The 24,141-nt window shown below is 35.1% G+C and overlaps 1 protein-coding gene and 1 pseudogene across 4 annotated transcripts in view; one reads left to right on the forward strand and one right to left on the reverse strand.

The window, feature by feature from the left end:
- Window positions 1-24,141, forward strand: part of BRWD3 (bromodomain and WD repeat domain containing 3) — a 156,853-nt gene that overhangs the window by 115,648 nt on the left and 17,064 nt on the right. For all 4 annotated transcript variants that reach the window (XM_002699937.7, XM_010821790.4, XM_024988810.2 and 1 more), the window contains 14 exons: window positions 4,604-4,728; window positions 6,937-7,019; window positions 8,050-8,161; window positions 9,120-9,181; window positions 9,285-9,440; window positions 10,117-10,237; window positions 11,300-11,425; window positions 11,508-11,586; window positions 16,298-16,354; window positions 18,326-18,466; window positions 19,350-19,424; window positions 20,847-20,999; window positions 22,331-22,494; window positions 22,873-22,970. In XM_002699937.7, coding sequence (XP_002699983.1) covers window positions 4,604-4,728; window positions 6,937-7,019; window positions 8,050-8,161; window positions 9,120-9,181; window positions 9,285-9,440; window positions 10,117-10,237; window positions 11,300-11,425; window positions 11,508-11,586; window positions 16,298-16,354; window positions 18,326-18,466; window positions 19,350-19,424; window positions 20,847-20,999; window positions 22,331-22,494; window positions 22,873-22,970 — 1,552 coding nt within the window. The remainder of the gene's footprint in view (window positions 1-4,603; window positions 4,729-6,936; window positions 7,020-8,049; window positions 8,162-9,119; window positions 9,182-9,284; window positions 9,441-10,116; window positions 10,238-11,299; window positions 11,426-11,507; window positions 11,587-16,297; window positions 16,355-18,325; window positions 18,467-19,349; window positions 19,425-20,846; window positions 21,000-22,330; window positions 22,495-22,872; window positions 22,971-24,141) is intronic.
- Window positions 2,357-4,023, reverse strand: LOC101906890 (tubulin alpha-1C chain-like; annotated as a pseudogene).

Genomic DNA, 24,141 nt, shown 5'->3' on the forward strand with positions numbered 1-24,141 from the left:
CTGTCGCCCAGTTGTGTCCAACATTTTGTGACCTCATGGATGATGGCAGCATGCCAGGGCTCTCTATCCCTCACCATCTCCCAAAGTTTGCCCAAGTTCAAGTCCATTGCACTGGTGATACCATCCAACCATGTCATCCTCTGATGACCTCTTTTCATTCTGCTCTTGATCTTTCCCAGCATCAGGGACTTTTCCAGTGAGACAGCTATTCACATCAGATGACCAAAATAGTGGAATTTCAATTTCAGCATCAATCCTTCTAATGAGTATTCAGGGTTGATTTCCCTTAAGATTGACTGGTTTGATCTCCTTGCTGTCCATGGGACTCTCAGGAGTCTTCTCCAGGACTGTAGTTCGAAGGCATCAATTTTTTTGATGCTCCATCTTCTTTATGGTCCAGCTCTCATAACTGTACATGACCACTGGGAAGATCATAGCCTTGACTGTACGGACCTTTGTCAGCAGAGTAATGTCTCTGCTTTTCAACGTACTGTCTAGGTTTGTCATAGCTTTCCTGTCAAGAAGCAAATTTCTTCTGATTTCATGGCTGCAGTCATCATCTGCAATCATTTTAAAGCCCAAGAAGGGGAAATCTGTCACTACTTCCACCTTTCCCTCTATATTTGCCATGAAGTAATGGGGCTAGATTCTATGATCTTAGTTTTTTTAATATTTATTTTTAAGCCAGCTCTTTCACTCTCTTCCTTCACCCTCATCAAGAGGCTCATTAGTTTCTCTTCACTTTCTGCCATTAGAGTGATATCATCCGCATATCTGAAGTTGTTGATGTTTCTCCTGCCCATCTTGATTCCAGCTTGTAACTCATCCAGCCTGGTATTTCTCATGATGTGCTCAGCATATAGATTACTCCAACAGGGTAACAGCAGACAGCCCTGTTGTACTCCTTTTTCAATCTTGAACCTATCAGTTGTTCCATACAGGATTCCAACTGTTGCTTCTTGACATGCATATAGGTTTCTCAGGAGACAGGTGAGATGGTTTGGTATTCCCATCTCTTTAAGAGCTTTCCACAGTTTATTATGATCCACACAGTCAAAAGCTTTGACATAGTCATTGAAACAGAGGTAGATGGTTTTTTTTTGTAATTCCCTGGCTTTCTCTATAATCCAGTGAATGCTGGCAATTTGGTCTCTGGTTCCTCTTCCTTTTCTAAATCCAGCTTGAACATCTGGAAATTCTTGGTTCACGTAATGCTGAAGCCTAGCATGCAAGATTTTAAGCATGACCGTACTAGTATGGGAGATGAGTGCAATTATAATGATTAGCACATTCTTTAGTTGTTTTGTAATGATGCTTAACAGGAAGGATAGAAGAGACAATGTGTGTATTTATTGAAATAAAGATTTAGGCACTTCTAAAAATTGTATTAAGGCTATAAGTTACTAAAATATAAAGTGAGCTTTACATAATCATCTCCTGGGAAATAGGGGTGCTAACATCTATTGTGAATTAGGTGAAAAATAAGATTCTTTTTAGAATTATAGGAATGAATAAACCATATGTTTTCTTTTCTTTTTTTTTGGCTTTTATACATTTATATTTGACACCTGATCACATTTTCTTTTTTTTTTATTATTATTTTTTAAATTTATTTATTTTAATTGGAGGCTAATTACTTTACAACTTTCAGTCACCATAATACCTTCTCTCTAGGTTTAAAAAATAGTATGCTGATTCCTGTAACAAAGCTTTTATTCATACAAAAATCAAATAATGGTGAACAAGTCACAACAGTGCAATAGGTAGAAAATAAAACAACCACATTAACAAAGTGCTGAAATAAATACTAATCATCAGAGAGAACGTGCCCTCATGGGGTGTTTCTGTCACCAGGATGTGTGGGGTTTGTCTTCACAGCCCAGAGCCCACAGCCTCATGAAGCCACATCCTCGGACTGGGTGGCATTGGACACAGTGCCTGCAAGTCAGATGCCTCGGGTCACCAAGGTCGTGGTGGAGTCAGGATCATGCTGACTCCCAAGGAAGGCCATTTCTGAGTGCTCAGCCTGGCCTACTGGGCATCTAGCAGCAGTTCACTGAGCCTGTGTGATTTCTTATTTTAAACTCTAACCCTGTGTTTATAGTAAATTTTAGAAGTCAACTTACTTGTGGTATAAGACCCTGGACTTTGGAATAAGATCTGAATTCCAATCCCAGCTCTGCTGTATACAAGTGTGTAACTCTAAAAACATCACTGTACCCATGAGGCTCTGTTTTGTCATCATTAAATGTGATTAATAACAGTGTTTAAGGATGGTATTTAAAATAATATTGTAGCACTCAAAATTGTAAGTCCTTTTCCCAAACATATACATAATATGTCCACCTGCCTAATTACAGACTGTATTTCTGCTAGAGGAATGATTTTTTTAATAGAGTTATCAATAGAATTTAATATTATGACAAGATAGGGCCACAATGGGCAGCTCCATAGAATACAAATTAGACAATCCCAAGAGTTTAAAGTTGTAATAGGTTAATATTTTCTAACCTCATCCTCTCCCTCAGCCTTATGCACTGCAACCTCCTCATAATCCTTCTCAAAGGCAGCCATGTCCTCATGGGCCTCAGAAAACTCTTCTTTCTTCATGTCCTCACCCACATACCAGTGAACAAAGGCAAGCTTGGCATATATCAGGTCAAATTTGTGATCCAGGTGAGCCTAGGCCTCAGCATGCTCAAAGCTCATTGTGCTTTGGCTTGGTCTCCAGCAGGTAGCACAGTGGGAGACTGGTAATTAATGCCAACTTTGAATCCCGTGGGGCACTGGTCCACAAACTGGATGCTGCACTTGGTCTTGATTGTGGCAGTGGTGGCACTGATATCTTTTGGAATCATATCACCACAGTACAACAGGTAGCAAGCCATGTATTTACCTTGGTGAGGGTTACATTTCACCATCTGGTTTGCTGGCTCAAAGCAAGCATTGGTGATCTCTGCTACAGAAAGCTGTTCATTTTAGGCTTTCTCAGAGATGGCAGGAGCATATGTGGCCAGAGAGAAGTGGATGCAGGGAAAGGGTACTGTACAGAATTACAGGTTGGTCTGTAATTCTGTCAGATCTACATTCAGGGCTCCATCAGATCTCAGGGAACTAATGATGGAAGACACTACTTGTTGGCTTATGAGACAATTAAGACTAGTATAGATTGGGCACTCAATATCGGGGTTTCTATGACAGATGTCATAGACAGCCTCATTGTCTATCATGAAGATACAGGGTGCTCCAGGGTGGTGTGGTTGGTGAGGGTGGAGTTGTAGGGTTAGTGAACTATAGCTGCGGAAACCTGGGGGCTGGGTAAATGGAGAACTCCAGCATGGACTTCTTGCCATAATTGACAGAGAGATGTTCCAATGGCAGGAAGGTAAACCCAGAACCAGTTCCCCCACCACAGCTGTGGAAAAGCAAGAAGCCCTAAAGACCTGTGCATTGGTCAGCCAGTTTCTGAATTCAGTCCAAGACGAGGTCAATGATCTTCTTGCCAATCATGTAGTGACTGTGAACATAATTATTGGCAGCATCTTCCTTGCCCTGATGAGCTTCTTTGTGTGGAGGAACTGGTGATAGGTGCCAGTACCAACTTCATCAGTGATCGTGGGTTCCAGGTCTACAAACACTGCCCTGGGCAAATGCTTGCCAGTGTCTGTCTCACTGAACAAGGTGTTGAAGGAGTCTTTTCCTCCTCCAGTGGTCTTATCACTTGAGCCTGTGTGATTTCAATTAATGTCTCAATTTGACCACTATCAACTTCAACTGGTCTAACTGACCACGGAGCATTGTCCAACAAGAAATCTTCAAAACAAAACTTCGCAAACCACATTTGATATGTTTGATCAGTCACAGCACCTTCTTCATATATTGCACAAATCATTTTTTTTGCCTTTCTTGAAACAATAAAGTATCATATGCCAAAAATGCCATGTTCCAAGCAGTAGAGCTCCCATTAGGCACTGCCAGTCTGTCCACAGCCTGGCTAATGTGGATTAAGATGTACTCACGCATGAATGAAACTTGTAGGGTTCTGTGGGACTTGAGGAGGTGAGGGGAAGGCCACAAAGATTTCACACCAACAGACTACCAAGGAGTCCAAGGGAGAAGTAGTGACTAGAGGAGTGATTCTTAACCAGCAGAAAACTTCTTAACTCTCCAGAGGAAAACCTGGGGAGTTTGTTCAAAATACATATGACTGAGCTTTACCCTAGATATAGTGAACTCAGTTCCATAGTAGTATGGTTTAGGAACATGAATTTTAAAAAAGATTACCAAGGGGATTCTTCTGCTTATCCTCAGTTTAGAGCCATGCACTAAACTACAAATTGCTGTTAAGGGGTCAAGAGCCATGTCTTATTACCTTTAACGCTTAGTGGAATGCCTCAAATCTGGTGGATATTCAGATAATTTTAAAATTTAATAATTTTAAAATAAAATTTATCAGATAATTTAAAAAATTTAATGGAGTATAGTTGATTTACAATACGTTTCAGATAATTTTTAAATTGTTCAAATAATAATAAAATAATATGCAAATATTAGGCAATTATTTATATTGAAATTAATAATTTTTTGGTATTCTCATGAATAGGAACAAGAGTTTGTTAAGATTGTAGGAATCAAATATGAGATTGGACCACCTACACTATGCTGCTTGAAGCTTGCATTTCTGGACCCCATTTCAGGCAAAATGACTGGAGAATCTTTTTCCATTAAGTGAGTATCTATGTTGGCTCGTGTGTGTGTGTGTGTATTTTAATTCCTAACGTGTATTCTTGATGGTAAAGAAAACATGACAGCACTACGGGCTTTAGAGTTTTAAAGACCATGGTTTAATGTTTAATTCTTGTTTTGTTTTTCCACTTAATAGGGTCACAAAGAGTGGGACACGACTGAAGCGACTTAGCACGCATACTATAGATAGATAGATAGATTAACTGAAATAAAAACATACAGCATGAGACCTATAGGTTTCAGTTTTATATGGGAGCTTGCTGAGGACTATAGTCTGGGAGATAGCCTTAGACAACTCTGACAAGATGTTCTCAAGAGGTAGCAGGGGCAGAGCCAGGGTATATTTGAAATTTTTTTGGCTGTGAAATACATGTAGTCAAGCATACATCTCGCTAGTTATTGGTAGTCACGAGGATCAAATATCTCAGTGATTTTAGTGTTCTATATATGGAAAGATGCAAGAGTCCAGGGTCATTGAAATTCTTCCTTACATATGCATCTTAACTATCTAAGAGTCCATATATCCAAAACACAGAATGCTTCATCTTGAATTCCTTTCAGGGTGAACTGTAGGTCAACAACTACAGTGGCTAATGACTTGATTCTTTTATTGGCATAGCCAGAGTTCTTTTGTTTTTTTTTTTTGTTTTTCCCATAATATGACTCTCATTGTCTTTAACTTCATTCAGAATGGTTTTGTTAGGTTGTATTGTGACAGCTGTCATATCAGTGAGCATTAAAAAAAAAAAAAAACACATCAAACTGATGAATTTTTGTGTAGCCATTATAATATTGAAGATGGAAGAAAAAGAGGAACATTTTTGGCATATGATACTTTATTGTTTCAAGAAAGGCAAAAAAAGTGATTTGTGCAATATATGAAGAAGGTGCTGTGACTGATCAAACATATCAAATGTGGTTTGCGAAGTTTTGTTTTGAAGATTTCTTGTTGGACAATGCTCCGTGGTCAGTTAGACCAGTTGAAGTTGATAGTGGTCAAATTGAGACATTAATTGAGAACAATCAAAGTTATACCATACAGGAAATAGCAGACATTCTCAAAATATCCAAATCAAGTGTTGAAAATTGTTTGCACCAGCTTGGTAATGTTAATCACTCTGATGTTTGGGTTCCACATAAGTGAAAAAAATCTTCTTAACTGTACTTCTGTGTGTGATTCTCTACTGAAACAAGGCAAAAATGCTCTGTTTTTTAAACAAATTGGGACAGATGATGAAAAGTGAATATTGTACAATAATGTGGAATGGAAGAGATCATGGGGCAAGTGAAATGAACTATCACACAACCGCACCAAAGGCTGGTCTTCATTCCAAAGAAGGTTATGTACATATAGTGGAATTGGAAGGGACTTATGAGCTCCTTCCAGAAAACCAACTGATTAATTCCAACAGGTACTACTTCCAGTTAGACCAACTGAAAGCAGCACGTGACAAAAAGCTTCCAGAATTAGTCAGCAGAAAATGCATAATTTTCCATCAGGATAACTCAAGACCACATGTTCCATTGATGACCAGGCAAAAACTGTTAACAGCTTCGCTGGAAAGTTCTGATTCATCCACTGTGTTCACCAGACATTGCACCTTCAGATGTCCATTTATTTCTGTCTTTACAAAATTACCTGAATGGAAAATATTTCAGTTCCCTGGAATACCGTAAAAGGCATCTGAAACATTTTTTTGTTCAAAAAAAATGAAAAGTTTTGGGAAGATGGAATTATCAATTTGCCTGAAAAATGGCAGAAGGTAGTGGAACAAAATGGTGATACACTTAAAGTTCTTGGTGAAAATGAAAAATGGGCCTTTAATTTTTACTTTAAAACCAAAGGAGGATTTTGGCCAACACAGTATATGATCAATTGTCTCAAGACATTTAGGCATCATTAGTTTTGTTGGAGATATACTTACACATTGGATAATGTAAGAAATAACAGTCTTACAAGATAGGATAAAAGTAATATAGTTAGTGATTTAAGGTCATAAGTAAATATTTAAGACAAACAGATCAAACACATGGGGTTTAATTTAATTAAAAGCATTTGTAAGGACCTTGAGGTTTGAAACAGTTTGCTCAATAGCTCCGCATTAAGCATATATATCCCTGGATATTTAGAAAGTGACATATACTGTTGTATCTGTATACGGAATCACATGTACTTTATTTTCTCTTCAGATATCATGACATGCCAGATGTCATTGACTTCCTTGTGCTACATCAGTTTTATAATGAAGCCAAAGAAAGGAACTGGCAGATAGGTAAATATAGAATTCCCACTTAAATATTGTTTGAAGCAGAGTAACTTTTAAACTGAATTAACATTGAGAAACTTTAGACTGAAAAAGCTGTTAGCCAAATTAGAAAAATTAAATTTTTATTTTCAGTTATGTTTAGGTGATTTTATGTACTTTGTATGTGTTATAAAACCTTCTCTGTGACTATCTATTCTATTAGAATACAAATCTAAATTAAAATGAAAATCTGAAGTTTCATTGCCTTCACATGGAGTACTTACCACTTGGGCTCTTAACAGACCTTTACTGATTGTGGCTTTGACTCTCTCTCTCGCCTCTTCCACCTCTCTCCCTTTTTCTCCCTTTCTCTCTTTACCCCTCCTGTTGTCTCCCTGTCTATTCCTTCCACCTTCTCTAGCTATTTAATCTTGGGCACAATTTTAACCTCTCTGTGCCTCACTTCCATTATCTGTAAAATGGGAATCACATCTGAACATACCTATAAGGTTGATACGAATGATAAATAATATGTAGAAAGAACTTAAAATGTACCACAGAGCAAACACTGTATAGTTATCTGCTATTAGTAGTTTTTTTTTTTCTATTAGTATCTTCTATCTTTTCTAATGTGAAAGAAACATTTTTATCCACATGGTTGGTTTTATATTCCTTAGCCATTTAGAGGCACAAAACTAGTATGAAGAGATTTTTAGAAACAAAATGGTAAAACAAAAAATAAGAGGAAGGAAAAAAAATAAGAAACAACTGTGGTATTATATGTGCAGTACAAAAAGCAGACTGTCTAATGATGATTCCAAGTAATTGAAAGAAGTTAAATTATATATGGTAATCTGTGATTTTATTTCATAATAATTATTAGCACTTGGAAATCAAAATCCTTGAAGAGAGTAATATGGAATACTCAGATTGAAATCTGTAATAATACTGGATACAATGATGCTATTGTATTCATCAAAATGTATAGTTTAGACTGGGAACATAGCAATTATTCTCAAGAGCACTCTTTTAAGAATTTTTTTTTAAAACATTGTAGGTGATAGATTCCGCAGTATAATAGATGATGCCTGGTGGTTTGGGACTGTGGAAAGTCAGCAACCTTTTCAACCAGAGTATCCTGATAGTTCTTTCCAGTGTTACAGTGTTCAGTAAGTACAGTTATGGTCTTTTACACCTGATAAAATACTTTAGTACTATATGGACTTTCTATAAACCCTGCCTTACCTAGTCTTATAAGACCTGTACCTGTAAGGAAGGAATCATAGTACTTTTAAGGAAGAAATTTGATGATAAACTTTCTGGTGCAATATGCATGCTAAAACAAAGCAGAAACTGAATACTTATTTCTGCCTCCTTAATTACTGTGTTTTCTCTTAAATATTTCTACTTTAGATAAGAATTACAACTAGTATTTCATAAAGAATACTGAAATTAATTCAGTGTTTAAAGTAATTGTTTCAGCTGGAATATAATAGTGAATATTTATATAGTCTTTTATTTGATGGTATAAGTTCTAGTCAAGGGTGAGTGCATTACTTTTGGATATATTGATACTATTTGTCTACATTTACTTTTGTTCTTCATGAAATACCAGAGTTGTAAGATTCCTAATAAATACAACTTTCTTCTTAAGAATGATAAAACATATGTTTATTCTGTGAAGATTGACTTTTAGTCTTCATATTGTAGATCAAAAGGGAATAGTAAACTTTTGGAGAAGGTATAATAGTCAACCTGATAGAAAAAAGTAGGTTGTCTCACAGAAATAAGTGATATATTAAATTGATTTTTTAACCTAAAAGGAATTTTCCAGTGAGAACTTTTTATTCTGTACCCTGGCTTAACAATGAATGTATGCTTGGTTGGAATTAAAAAAAAAAAAAAAAACAGAACTAAGAATAAGCTTAGGGCTCTCTAACTTTCATATTAGTGGACCATGTTTTCTGTATTAGAGGGTTGTTATCATTATCTTTGTATAAGCACAGTTACACTTTAAAGAAATTGTACTGCCCCTTTCCAGATTTCACCCCGAAGAAGTCCTCCAAATTATGCTAGTATGTAAAAGTATCATGTGAATTTGATTTGTATCTTGTTATTTTTTAATAGCTGGGACAATAATGAAAGAGAAAAGATGAGCCCCTGGGATATGGAGCCAATTCCAGAAGGAAGTAAATATGCTTTTAAAAAATGAATTATAATTTTTCTAAAAGAAGAATGGCAATAGCATTATTCTGAAAACTAATTATTTCTGATTTTTCACCTTATGCATAGCTGCCTTTCCAGATGAAGTTGGTGCTGGTGTTCCTGTGTCCCAGGAGGAACTGACTGCTTTGCTATACAAACCTCAGGAAGGAGAGTGGGGGGCTCATTCCAGAGATGAGGAATGTGAACGAGTTATTCAGGGAATCAACCACCTTCTTTCCTTGGGTATGGTGAATGTGAAAGAATATTAAGAAGATGAGAAAAGAATATTAGGAAGATGAGAAGGAATAAGGAAAACCAGCAGAATTTTAAGTTCTGTAAAAGGAAATGCAGTTTTTCACTATATACTTCTAACTCAAAAGGCACAGGGATTCTAGTTTTAATAATATTTTTATATGTTTGGTCAAAGTAATGACTTGCAAACCTTTTCAGTTCTGGGGTTATAATAGTGAAGACATATAAGTGTCTTTTACTTTTGTGAGTCATTTTGGCTCTCTAGCTATTCCCTAAGCCTAACTTTGGATGGATTTTTTTGGTAAAGACTGTGTGTAATCAGTTTTACTCCATGACTAGTTATATTTTCTGAAGTATGTCACATGAGACATTTGGCATTTATCCAGAAAAGACATAAATTTGAAGTTAAAAACAGTTCTCCAATAATTTTGTCTTGTTTTTATCTGATTTGAACCAGTGTATCATGCATGATTCATAAATAATATGTCCGAATAAAAAGAATAACATTATAATAGTATTGGTCTAATTTTTGCATAATTTAATCATCTCATTTTAGTAATATAGTTTTATATTGCCCACACTTCCTGATTATATGTGGTTTTTGTTTGTTAACATGAGATGTTAGTGTTGTTTATAACTATCTTTTCTGATTTTGTAAATATTGTAGATTTTGCCAGCCCTTTTGCTGTTCCAGTGGATCTCAGTGCCTACCCCTTGTATTGTACTGTAGTTGCTTATCCAACTGACCTCAACACCATCAGGCGGAGACTTGAAAATCGCTTTTACAGGTTTGTTTAGTTTTTACCATTTCCTATAAAGCTTATAGCTTTATGTCTTTTGCTTTCGTTTTTGCATGACGAAACACTGAGATCTTTGTTTTCATAGTGTAAAATAACCACTCGGAAGACCCACCTCAAAATTTCTTTTGAAAATTTGGAACAATTGATTTCCTTTCCTTCAGGAGATTCTCAGTCTTCCAGGGTAAAAAGGAGTATGGACAGGGATAAAATTATGACTAGTAAAAGTCACAAATGAAACAATAATTACAGTTAACTCTTTTTTTTTTTTTTTACAGTTAACTCTTAGTTTATTAAAGGCAGATTAAGTGGTTTGTGGATTCATCATGATTATGGTGCTCCAGAGCTTTGAGCATGTTTTAAATCCCCTGTTGGGAAATTAGGCAGCAGTTAATTAGATTTAATCACCAGCTCCAAAATGTGTAAAGAAAAAAAAAAAATCAAGTTATTTTTTTCTTTGGTTTTGCTGGAAGTTATGTGATTATGGGGAGGCGGTAGAGGGCAGCTTTTGTTCTCTCTCTCACCCTCAAGTCTACAGCATCCTAACAACAATTATTCCATGAAATTGTTATAAATAACACCATGTGGGTGTATCTTATAACATTACCTATAATTTCTTTAATAGTGTATTATTATAACAGCAACTACATTAAAATATGTCTTCTTTTCTACAACCTGGCTTCTTGATTTTTGGTCTTCTCTGAAAAGTAAACATTTTTTTGTTGACTTTATCAAAGCACTCTTTGTTTCTGTTTGTTTCTTTGTATTTGGTCAAATCATTATTTACCCATAATGTCATGGGTCAGTTCTCTTTCAGGTTTTAATATCCAAGTTTATAATCCAGTGGTTCTGAATTCTTGCCTGTGCTTCAAATACTGTAACTATATACTTTTATTGGTGCATATTAGTCACACAGATATATTGAGTCACAAACATATATTTGAACACCTTTGACGTTTCATGATTAAATGCCTAGTTGTTCTATATTGTCTAATTCTAGAATAGACTTTAAATGTATCGACCAAAAGTAACAGGGTATTTTTGCTTTCATAGGAGAATATCAGCATTAATGTGGGAAGTACGCTATATTGAGCATAATGCTAGGACTTTCAATGAGCCAGACAGTCCTATAGTTAAAGCAGCCAAAATTGTAACTGATGTCTTACTTCGATTTATTGGGTAAGAAGCAGTTTTATCTTCTATAGAGGCTGACTTCTGAGTTTTTAAAATTTATTGAAGTATATTTTAACTTGTTTCTCAGGGATCAGAGCTGTACTGATATACTGGATACTTACAATAAAATTAAAGCAGAAGAACTAAACAGTACTGATGCAGAGGAGGTAAGAATCACAGCATGACCAGTAGGCATTAATTCTTTTTCTGTCATTTAAAGTACATTAGGTATTATACGTAAGTGTTGTAACTGGGTATTAGCAATGAATCTGATTTCTGAAAGCTCGCTGAACACCTGCATCTTTTTGTATTAAGCTCTTTAACCTATATTTAGATAGTGTATACCAAAAATGTAGTGGTGCTGCAGTGTTTGGTCAGAGAGAGGTGGCCATTCACCCTTTGGACACAGTGTTTTCAGTGTTGAGAAATCAATACTTTATTTTCCAGCCCTTGAAAACAGGACAAAGCACTAAACTGCGTTTTAAAAGAATGGTTAGTTGATGGGAATTTTAGTAGGGATTACTTTTCTATACTACATACATATATATACATGTATATATATATATATATATATATATATACATGTATATATATAATATTAAAGTATTTTATAATTTTAAACTTGAAAGTCTATATTTTTAGTAGTTTCATGGAATTGCTGTTTGATTTCCTTTGTGGAAATTTATAAACATAAACCAGTTTTTCTTAATGAAGTGAATTAGTATTGTCAGCAGACCCTCATGTGTCTTATTTCCCCACCCAGTCATATCCCTAATTTATATTAAGTTATTTTTGACTAGAGGCTATGATAGAAGCAAAAACCAGGTTAAGAGGCTGAAACAATAATGGAAAGTGACAATTCAAAAATATTTTATGGAAAACAATTCATCCCAGGGATAAGTGACTCAAATATGCTGGATTTTATTGCAGTGGGTATGATTATACAGAGGTATTTTACATGTTTATATTTTCTGTACTGTTAATTCTCAGAATGGTAAATCTCTAATAGTTTTTCAATTTCACAAAAATGTGTTTGACTGTAAAATGTTTTAAGTATTATTGAAGTTAAATGCTATTTACATATTAAAGACAACTCAGATATGCCAATTAGATATTATCCTCCTGAAACTAATAAAAAATTTATCATTCTTATACCTGATATTTTCTCTAACCTTTAGTATAAATGCATTTTGACTCAGAATTTGATGTAGCAAGAATTTCTCCTCAAAATAACATAACTTGGATTAGAATAGGAAAGTAAAGTAAAATATAATTCAGCAAGCTTATTTTTTCTTTTTCTTTCTCTCCCTTCCTTCCAACATTTAAGTTCTACGCTTTAAACAAATTGCAGTTATACAATACAGTGTTATCAACTAGAGTCACTGTGTTTTACCTTAGATCCTTATATTCTCAGCCTTTATTCAACCTATAGTTAGAAGTTTGTGTCCGTTTACAACCTTCTCCCTGTCCCCTCCCACCATCAGTCCACTACCCAACAACATTTCTGTATTCTGTTTCTGAGTTTGACCTAAAAAAAAAATTACATATAAGTGATACCATGCTGTGTTTGTCTTTCTCTATCTGACTTAGTTCACTTAACAAAATGCCCTCAAGTTCCATCTGCATTGTCACAAATGGCAGAACTACCTTCTTTCTTATGGTTGAATAATATTCCATTGTGTATACGTGTGTGTGTGTGTGTGTGTGTGTATATATATGCACCATATTTTCTTTGTCCGTTTATCTGTTGACAGACACTTAGATTGTTTCCACATCTTGGCTATTGTGAATAATGCTTCAGTGAATATGGGAGTGCAACTTTATATCTTTGATATCTTGTTATTTACAGCAGAGAAGGCAATGGCACCCCACTCCAATACTCTTGCCTGGAAAATCCCATGGGCAGAGGAGCCTGGTAGGCTGCAGTCCATGGGGTCGCTAAGAGTTGGACATGACTGAGCGACTTGACTTTCACTTTTCACTTTCATGCATTGGAGAAGGAAATGGCAACCCACTCCAGTGTTCTTGCCTGGAGAATCCCAGGGACGGGGGAGCCTGGCGGGCTGCCATCTATGGGGTCACACAGAGTCGGACACGACTGAAGTGACTTAGCAGTAGCAGTAGCAGTATTATTTACAGAAGTGAAATTGCTGGATCATATGGTGTTAATAGTTCTATTTTTAATTTTTTGAGGAACTACCATATTGTTTTCCATAGTGGCTGTACCAATTTATATTCCCACCAACAGTGCACAAAGGCTCTCTTCTCCACATCCTCGTCAACACTTCTTATTTCTTTGTCTTTCTGATAATAACCATTCTAATAGGTGAGAGGTGATATTTCATTGTGGTTTTTATTTGCTTTTCCCTGATGATCAGAGATACTGAGTACCTTTTCAGGTACCTATTGGCCATTTGGATATCTCCTTTGTAAAAATGTCTATTCAGTTTCTCTGTACATGTTTCATTAGGTTATGTGTTCTCCTGCTATCAAGTTGTTTATATATTTTAGGTATTAACTCTCTGTATATGATTTGCAAATATTTTATCCCATTTGGTATATTGCCTTAATTTTGTTGATGGTTATTGTTTGCTGTGAAGAGCTTTGTAGTTTGATGTAGTCCCAATTTTTTATTTTTTGCTTTTGTTGCCTTTTATGACTTTTGGATTTTGTTACATCCAAAAAAATCATTGCCAAGGCCAGTGTCAAGCAGCTTACCCCTGTGTTTTCTTTTAGGAGTTTTATGGTTTCATGTCTTATATCCAAGTCTTTAATCCATTTTGAGTTGTGTTTACTGTATGGTGTAAGATGGGGTCCAGTTTCATTCTTTTGCAGGTGGATTTTTTTTCCAGTTTTTCCAGCACAATTTATTGATGAAATTATCCTTTCTTCATTTTATATTCTTGGTTCCTCTGTTGTAAATTAATCGACCAATATGCATGGTTTATTTCTCTGTACTTTCTGTTCCCTTGATCTATATATTTTATGTTAATACCATACATTTTGATTATAATAACTTTGTAATACAGTTTGGTATCAGGAAGTGTGATGCCTCCAACTTTATTCTTTCTCAAGATGGTTATTAGAATTCTTTTTTGTGGTTGTATATGAGTTTTAAGATTGTTTTTCTACTTATGCAAAAAGTACTGTTGGGATTTTGGTAGGGCTTGCATTGAATCTGTATATTGCTTTAAATAGTACAGATGTTTTAACAGCATTAATTTTTCATATCTGTGGCATATGATATCTTTCCATTTATTTGTATATTCTATTTCATCAATGTCTTATAGTTTTCAGTGTACAGATCTTTCAACTCCTTGGTTAAATTTATTCCTAGTATTTTATTCTTTTTGATGTAAGTATAAATGGCATTGTTTTCTTAATTTTTCTTTCTGATCGTCCACTGTTAGTGTACAGAAACATAACTTATTTTTGTATGATGGTTTTGTATCCTGCAATTTTACTGAATTTGTTGATTAGTTCTAACAGTTTTATGGTGGAGTATTTAGACTTTTCTATATGTAATATCATGTCATCTGCTAATAGAGACACTATCAATTTTTCCTTTTTGATTTAAATTTTTTTGTTTTTCTTGACTAATTTTTCCAGCTAAGACTTTCAATACTATGTTAAATAAAATAAAAGAGTGAGTATTCGTGTCTTGTTCCTTATCTTAGAGGAAAAGTTTTCAGCTTTTTACAATTGACCATAAATTAGTTGTGAGTTTTTCCTATATGGCCTTTTTTTATGTTGAGATACAGTCCCTCTATACCTATTTTATTGAGAGTTTATATCATGGATGGATATTGCTCTCCTCAGAGTAGCATTCTGGTTTAGAATAGAAAATTAAACTAAAATGTAATTCAGCAACTTCAGAAAGGGAAACTAATGGCTTGTGAGCTACTTCTCTTCTTTTTGAAAAAAAAAATTCATTAAGGTATAGTTGATTTACAGTGTTGTATTAGTTTCAGGTATACAACAAAGTAAATCTGTTGTACATATATATATAGACCCACTCTTTTTAGATTATATTCCCATATAGGCCATTTCAGAGTATTGAATAGAGTTCCCTGTGCTATACAGTAGATCCTTATTAGTTATTTATTATATATATAGTAGTATGTATATGTTAATCCCAATCTTCCAATTTATCCCATCCCTTTACCCCTGGTAACCATAAGTTTATTTTCTACACCTATAGCTCTATTTCTGTTTTGTAGATAAACGTATTTGTAGCATTGTTTTAGATTCTCCTAGGCATTACCTATGGAGAAGGCACTGGTGACCCACTCCAGTACTCTTGCCTGGAAACTCCCATGGACGGAGGAGCCTGGTAGGCTGCAGTCCATGGGGTCGCTAAGAGTTGGACATGACTGAGCGACTTGACTTTCACTTTTTACTTTCATGCATTGGAGAAGGAAATGGCAACCCACTCCAGTGTTCTTGCCTGGAGAATCCCAGGGACAGGGGAGCCTGGTGGGCTGCTGTCTATGGGGTCGCACAGAGTCGGACACGACTGAAGTGACTTAGCAGCAGCAGGCATTACCTATGTGCTTCACCATCACCAGATTAGTAGTGATGTGTGGGACTTGTCTCTTTGTATTAAAAAACTATCCCTTGGGGTGATACTTCACTGAATCTTATTTTTTAATACATATTCTTATTTTCCCTATAGAAAAGAGGTTTGTTTCTTGAAGTAGCAAAAGATTATAGCATGCAGCTGAAGTTTAGAGTGAATCTTTCTCCCACCTCTGTTCTGCTGCCTGCTTCAATGAGGCAGTTAATTATGATTGTATTTGCCGTTTCTTTGTAAATGTTTATCTAGTTTATAAGACTAAATATAACAATATCTCTCCCACTCTTCCCTTTTAATTTTAGGATACAGAAATGGTTGATTTAGATTCAGATGGACCTGGTACTTCATCTGGAAGAAGGGTGAGTGGATAAATGAACTGCTAATAAGAAAAAATTCAAGCTTCCTGCATCAAGGATCCCTAAGACCAACTCCACAAATTTGGAGAGTTGCTAGAAAGACTTATAGAACTTAGTATATATACTTGTTGCTGTTGTTTAGTTACCAAGTTGTGTCTGAGTCTTTGCGACCCCGTGAACTCTAGCCTGACGGACTCCTCTATCAATGGGATTTCCCAAGCAAGAATACTGGAGTGGGTTGCCATTTCCTTTTCCAGGTGATCTTCTCAACCCAGCAATCAAGCCCTTGTCTCTTCTGTTGGCAGGTGGATTCTTTATCACTGAACCACCAGGGAAGCCCTATGTATATTTGTTAACTCATTGCTAAGGTTTATGACAGTGACAAAGTAAACATACAAAGCTGAAACACAGAAAAAAAGATACTGGCAGAGCCTGGAGGAATCTATGTGCAGGTTTCCTTATGCACTCTCTCTCCTCTGAAAGGCCACACAGAGTACGCTCTTTCCCCACAATGAAAATGTAGCAATATGTGAGTGACTAGAGACTCAGTTCCCAAAGAATTTATTGGGAACTTGTTATGTCTACCTCATCTGACTAGTCCATGCCAAGATTCCAGACTCTCAGAAAGCAGGAAAGCACTGGAAATTTACAGGAAAGTGGATATTCAGCACAAATAACATTGTTTGTATTAACTTGGGCAGAGTAAACTACTTTTATCATTTAAGAAAGAGTTCAAGTCCCAAGTTCCTAGACATCAATCAAGGGCTAACCTGAGAAGCAAGGCCTGTTAAAGATAGCTTCAGGTCTTTTATGTTAACTCTGTTCTGCACATTTCTACTCTATGATAATTAGACAAACATTTGTTATATATAAGGAAAATATTTCCTTTCAAATACTGAAAGAGAATGTATACAAAAGACATCAGAATAGTAAAGGCTAGAGTATATTCTGGAGAAGTCAATGGCACCCCACTCCAGTACTCTTGCCTGGAAAATCCCATGGACAGAGAAGCCTGGTAGGCTGCAGTCCATGGAGTCGCTGAGTCAGGCACGACTGAGCGACTTCACTTTCACTTTTCACTTTCATGCATTGGAGAAGGAAATGGCAACTGACTCCAGTATTCTTACCTGGAGAATCCCAGGGACAGAGGAGCCTAGTGGGCTGCTGTCTATGGGGTCGCACAAAGTCAGACATGCCCGAAGCGACTTAGCAGCAGCAGCAGAGTATATTCTGATGACAAAGAATTTACTTTAAAAATATACATATTGTTCAAGTGTTATTTTGAGAAAATTATGGTGCCATTGTCAAATATTCTTAACTACCAGCAAAGATTAAGGTGTTAAAATTATTGCCCTTGTTCAGGAAAAATTTGTTCCTCTGTGTTTAATTTAAGATTTGGATATTCTCAAAATGAGAATTCAGAATACTAGTGTTCTTGCTGTTTCTGTGAATATAATAATCTAGTTTTTGTTTATATTTTTGCAAGGGGGAATGATATTTAATCAAAACTAAGAAACTTTTAAATGGATGCTATAAGGCGAGTGCAGACAAAAAGAGACTGAGCCAGGCAGTCAGGCAAGAAAAGGAAATTTATTAGAGAGAAAAGAGAGGGTGACTGGCTCTTAAGGAGAACCAGCATTCTCCCTTTCTGATGGAGTCCACCAAAGAAAAATTCTCTGAAGGGATGGTCACATAGCTGGAGGTCTAGAATCTGGTGGTCTCGCAGCTTTGAGAAAATAGGCACCAGTGAGATAACAGGATGCCATTTGGGAAATTTGGTCAGTCTCACAGATCACTGTGATTTATTCTTTGTTTGCGAAGTCAACATAATGAGCCATCTTATCAATGAGACCCCATGTAGCCCCTATCAGGTGCTCTATCTTATATAGATATATTAACATTAGGAAGACAGGAGAAAAATCAATAAAGACTTAAGGAAAGAGCTTTTAAATATAATTCTTTAAAAATCTACAGGTCAAATGCCGAGGCAGAAGACAGTCTTTAAGGTTTAATCCTGATGCTTGGAGAAAACAGTGCAAAGAACTATTGGGCCTCATTTATGAACGTGAAGACTCAGAGCCATTTCGACAACCATCTGATCCTCTTTCCTACCCAGTAAGCATAGTTATTTAAATAATTACCAATATGTATTTTAATTTCCCATAAATGACTATGCTAAGGTCTAGTTAAGAGCTCTTCCTCCCCTTTCTTCTTTCCTTCCTTCTTTATTAGTACATCTCTGAATTGTGAAAGTGAATAGTGTGATTAGTCCTGACTTTTTAAAACGGCTGCCGTACTTTGTGTATAAATACACAGTTGTAAACCAAATTTTAATCTAAATATCTTTGCATTTCCTTCCTGCTTTTATTTTGGATATTTATTTAATGCTTTTTGCTAACTTCTAATACACTCCTACATACTAGAGTCCATTCATAACATATGTCGGCCTTATTTAATTTGTAAAAAAACCTGTTATTCAATATGGTCACTTATTGAATAACCAGTATACCATATTACTTTTCTTCAAAGATAAAAGAGTGAGATCTTTAAATTATAGGATACCTTTTCTAGAAGTGTATCTATTTATATGTTGAATAACCTTTATTACAGATAGCAAATCTGTTTTAAGTTTTTCAGAAAAATGATAACAGCAATATTTCAGAAATACCATCAGACCATCCTCTGAAATTAGCAAGCATCAGTATTTTCTCCATATACACTGGTTTCTGTTGGGGGAAAATGTCATTCAAATAAGGATCAAAATTATGTTCAACAAAGCTTGATTTGTTTTTTGTAGTGGATTTAGGTAGAATAAATTAGTCCTGTGTTTTTCATAATAGAGAATGGTGAATGTAGAATTCCTCCTTCATCTTAAATTATAGTCAGTAAAAACATTCCAATTTATGGATCTTTGTGCATTAGATCATAATTGTATTATAAATTTTGATATTTTGTTGTGGTAGTCTTGAAACACAATATATCTTTTTTACCCTAATAGGGCCATCAAGAGCACGAGGGTGAATCCTCTGAGTCTGTTATTCCAGGACAACAACAAGATTCATCTCTTTGTGAGGTATGCATAGTAATCTCTTAAAAGGTATATATGTTCTGATTGTTTTTGTATTATTTTACTTTTTAAAATTTCCATACTGTAAATAAACCTCTTGTAATTTGTAAAACTATTTTCCAACTTTGCTCACTGCCTTTTTACCTTTGCTTAAGCTTTTGGTTGTTGTTACTTTTTTTTTTTTTAATAGTGCATGTTCTCAAGAGTTCATTGTAGCATCTAGGCAGGTGTTTGTTTCTATAAGTCTAAAGCTACTGTAGCAGAGTAGAAAACATCAATTACACAACAGAACTATGTCTGTAATTGCAGCTGATTATTCTGAGTAGGACTTCATTCAGCGGGCTGAGTGGGTCTTTTGAGTTTTGGCCATCATGTTATACAAATTACCTATAATTTTTCTCTATGAGAAATCTTTGTTTCATACACCATATTATATTGGAATACACTTTTTTTATTTAAGCCAAAAAATTGAAAATATATTAATGCAATAAGATCAATTGTGTTTTCTTGTACTTAGAAAAATATTTTTCCCCTCTTTTTATAATACCTTTCTTCTCCCCGTCTTCTGGCCCTTTGGCTTCTCCTTTGAGAGAAATGTGCTTTTACTTCTTAATGATTCTAAATAGGATGAAGGAGTTAATATTGGCTATGGTTTTCACTCCAAAACATGTTTATTACTGGTGGTAGTGGTATATATAAGATACAAATTCCAGATGTAGTTCCGTATGATAACTCTAGGAACATCTTAAGTAAACTTGAAATATTTAGGCTAAAATAGAGAGAATCTTCTCCCACCTTTAACTATTGGGTTGGCCAAAAAGTTTGTCTGGGTTTTTCATAAGGTGTTACAAAAAACTTGAAGGAACTTTTTGGCCAACCAAATGAAAATCAAACTAATTATGAATCTGAGACTGAAGACTTTAGATGAAGCAAAAGTGTCACATTTATTAAAAAACAAAAAGGAGAAATACACAGACATGACCAATTTGATTATAACCTTCAACTAATGACAGTTTAGGGAGAATGCCCTCATGCCAACTCCCTGGCAAATTGCTCAATGAAAGTAGAAAATGGGATTGTTCACACAGAATTAAATAATTTGATGTCACAAATTAGCTACGTATTTTCAAGATACTCTAAACTATGTAGTGATGAAGTCAGTGGCTCTGAATTTTCTGCTCTGTCCCTTGAGAGAGTCATAATGGTTTTTCATTGAAGGGTGAAGGCTAAGACTCTTCCACAGAACCCTACTATTTCCCTGAGCCACCAAAAGACCTCTATTAAAAAGATGATTTGGGGGCTAGGAAGAGGTAAGTGGCAGATTAAAGAGCAGTATATTTATTTCATGGCGATGCAAATCTCAGTCCCATTGTTTTGTGTAGTATTGTTACTTAGCCTTTGTGTTTAATAACACATTCTTGTTTGTAGGATTATCATGATGTTATAGACACTCCTATGGACTTCAGCACTGTGAAAGAAACATTGGAAACAGGAAACTATGGTAGTCCTCTGGAATTTTATAAGGATGTTCGCCAAATATTCAGCAACTCCAAAGCTTACACCTCTAATAAAAAGTCACGGGTATGAAGAACCATTAATAGGTGGATTAATTACCTAAGCATTTAGTTATATATCAGGCAGTTTTCTATAACCAGTTTTAAAATTGCTAAACAAGTATGTACTATCATTCTGATGTAGTTTCTAAAGTTTGATTCTCAGTACTTTCTCTGAAACAGTTTATCAAGCAAGCATTAAAGAGAAATTAAGCAGCCCCTCTTGCTTTCTCCTACTTGCCTCTTCTTTTCTCTTAAATAACACCTATATTTGCCAAAAAGAAGTCAAAGAAAGGAATAGTAGAAATTTGAGTATTCTTTAATATGTTCAATAAATAATTTAATAAAAATGGTTGGGAGGATTAATTTATATGAAGTATTTAGATTAGCTATGAATATTTATGTTCCTTTTATTATAACAAATTAGTGAACTATATTGGGAAATTATAAGTTTATTCATACTCACATTTAATGTAATAGTTTTTTATGTTCTATCATAACTTACACATCTTAAGAATAATAAGGTAATTTTCATGTTTTTTTTATCACTAGTATCTGATTAACTTTTAAATCAGTTGCACAGTAGGTATATACATGGTCAGTTCTACTCCATATAAAATGAATTTTTACTGATTTCTGAACATAATTTTTCATATTTTCCCTACATTTTCTGCATATTTCTAAAATAAATGTAGATTTATTTTCTACATTTACATTCATACTTATAAATGTTTATATATCTTTTAGTAAGTTTTACATTTTGAAGCATTTCTAAAAATACATAATGAACATTTTCCAATTTTATCATTACTTTTTGAAAACAGAGGTTTTAATGTCTCCATTGTATTCCACCATACAGGTGGTTTTGTGTTGTTTAACCAGCATCCTATTGCTAGAGATACAGGTTGTTTGTAATTTTTCACTTTAAATGGATAATGCTGTGGCTAACATCTTTAACATCCTTGAATATGATGAGCATGTGTAATTCTCTGATGTTACCATAGGATAAATTCCTAGTGAAGTAATTATTAGCCAAAGGATGTGTATATTTTAAGGGTTTGACATGTATAGCCAATTGTCTTTAAAAAGTTGTTCAGGTTAAAATATCCACTGGCAATGTATAAGAATGTTTTTTCCTACCCTTCCCAACACTGGATATTATCTTTTAAAAATCCTTATTATTTGTAAGTGAAAATGGTTTCTTGTTTTAATTCTTCAGGAAGAATTTTTCAAGTGTAGAAGTAGCACATATATTATGTCTGAAAGGATGATGCTGATATTGTTCAAGCATGTTTATAACCTTTTATTTTTATATAATTAAAATGGTTGGTAAAACAAGACTAATTTCTGCCTTTGCAGATCTATAGCATGACACTGCGATTGTCTGCCTTATTTGAAAGTCGTATTAAAAATATCATCTCTGAATATAAGTCAGCAATCCAGAGTCAGAAGAGGAGAAGGCCACGGTACAGAAAACGTCTAAGAAGCAGCAGCAGTTCATTATCTAGTAACAGAGCTCCTAGGTATATTACATTAATGTAGCAGTTTAGTTTTCAAAACATTTTGTATGTATTACCTTACTTCTTAAAGTTTATTAACTACTTTGAGGGAATCTCAACACCCAAGAGGTTTTTTATTTTTTTTAAAAACTCTTAAACCTGTATAAAGATGGAGCTGGTAACCTAAAGCTTTGTTTATATGAATTTTACTATACCAAAACCTTTTTTAAAAAATTTTTAATGATTGAAATTTAACTTTGTCCTATTACTAGTTTGAAGTATTTCATTTAAATTATATTGCATTTCTTCTATGCTTAGTTTAAGCATTTTGTAACATACTATCTATCATAACATATTGCTACTAGAAAAAAACTGCTCATTATTATATATTTTTACTTACAGTCCAAAAGGGAAACAGAAGCAAATGAAGCTGCAGCCTAAAAATGACCAGAATACCTCAGTGTCTTATGCCAGGAATAGCACTCCTTTCTCATCTCCTGGTAAATATGTCTTTTATTTTTGGTATTCTGTATTTTAGCTAAATACTAAGGATATAGAAGAGGCAGCATGGTTTAAAATGCAAAGGGCAATGGATTTGGATATAGAAAAGTTGCATGTTACCCTCAGTGCTTCTATCTCTGTGGCCCTAGGTAAGATATTAGGTCATAGTTTCTTTATTTTTAAAGTGAGGGTGTTAAGACTAGATGAATTTTAAAATAACAACTTTAAAATTATGTCTTTATGATTTTTAACATCTGAAATATCTCAGACCACACATCTGCTATATATTTTCCAACATAAAAGTTAAAAAGTCATTATGCTGCTGCTGCTAAGTCGCTTCAGTCGTGTCCAACTCTGTGTGACCCCACAGATGGCAGCCCACTAGGCTCCTCTGTCCCTGGGATTCTCCAGGCAAGAATGCTAGAGTGGGTTGCCATTTCCTTCTCCAGAAAAGTCATTATGTGAGGAAGTAGTTTTCTTGGAAACATTTTTGACATTCTGTGCTTGAAAATTTCAATTTTAGTTCAGCTCAGTTGTGTCCTACTCCTTGTGACCCCATGGACTGTGGCACTCCAGGCCTCCCTGTCCATCACCAACTCCTGGAGTTTACTCAAACTCATGTCCATTGAGTCGGTGATGGCATCCATCCATCTCATCCTCTGTTGGCCCCTTCTCCTCCTGCCTTCAGTCTTTGCCAGCATCAGGGTCTGTTCAAATGAGTCAGCTCTTCGCATCAGGACGCCAAAGTGTTTTAGTTTTAGCTTCAGCATCAGTGCTTCCAATGAATATTCAGGACTGATTTCCTTTAGGATGGACTGGTTGGATCTTCTTGCAGTCCAGGAACTCTCAAGAGTCTTCTCCAGTACCACAGTTCAAAAGCATCTATTCTTCAGTGCTCAGCTTTCTTTATAGTCCAACTCTCACATCCATACATGACTACTGGAAAAACCATAGCTTTGATTAGATGTACCTTCGTTGGCAGTGATGTCTTTACTTTTTAATATGCTGTCTTGGTTGGTCATAACTTTTCCTCCAAGGAGTAAGTGTCTTTGAATTTCATGCTGCAGGCACCATCTGCAGTGATTTTGGAGCTGAAAAAATGAAATCTGTCACTGTTTCAACTGTTTCCCCATCTATTTGCCATGAAGTGATGGGACCAGATGCCATGAT

Source organism: Bos taurus, chromosome X (assembly GCF_002263795.3).
Source record: "Bos taurus isolate L1 Dominette 01449 registration number 42190680 breed Hereford chromosome X, ARS-UCD2.0, whole genome shotgun sequence".
In the NCBI taxonomy this organism is placed as follows: domain Eukaryota; kingdom Metazoa; phylum Chordata; class Mammalia; order Artiodactyla; family Bovidae; genus Bos; species Bos taurus.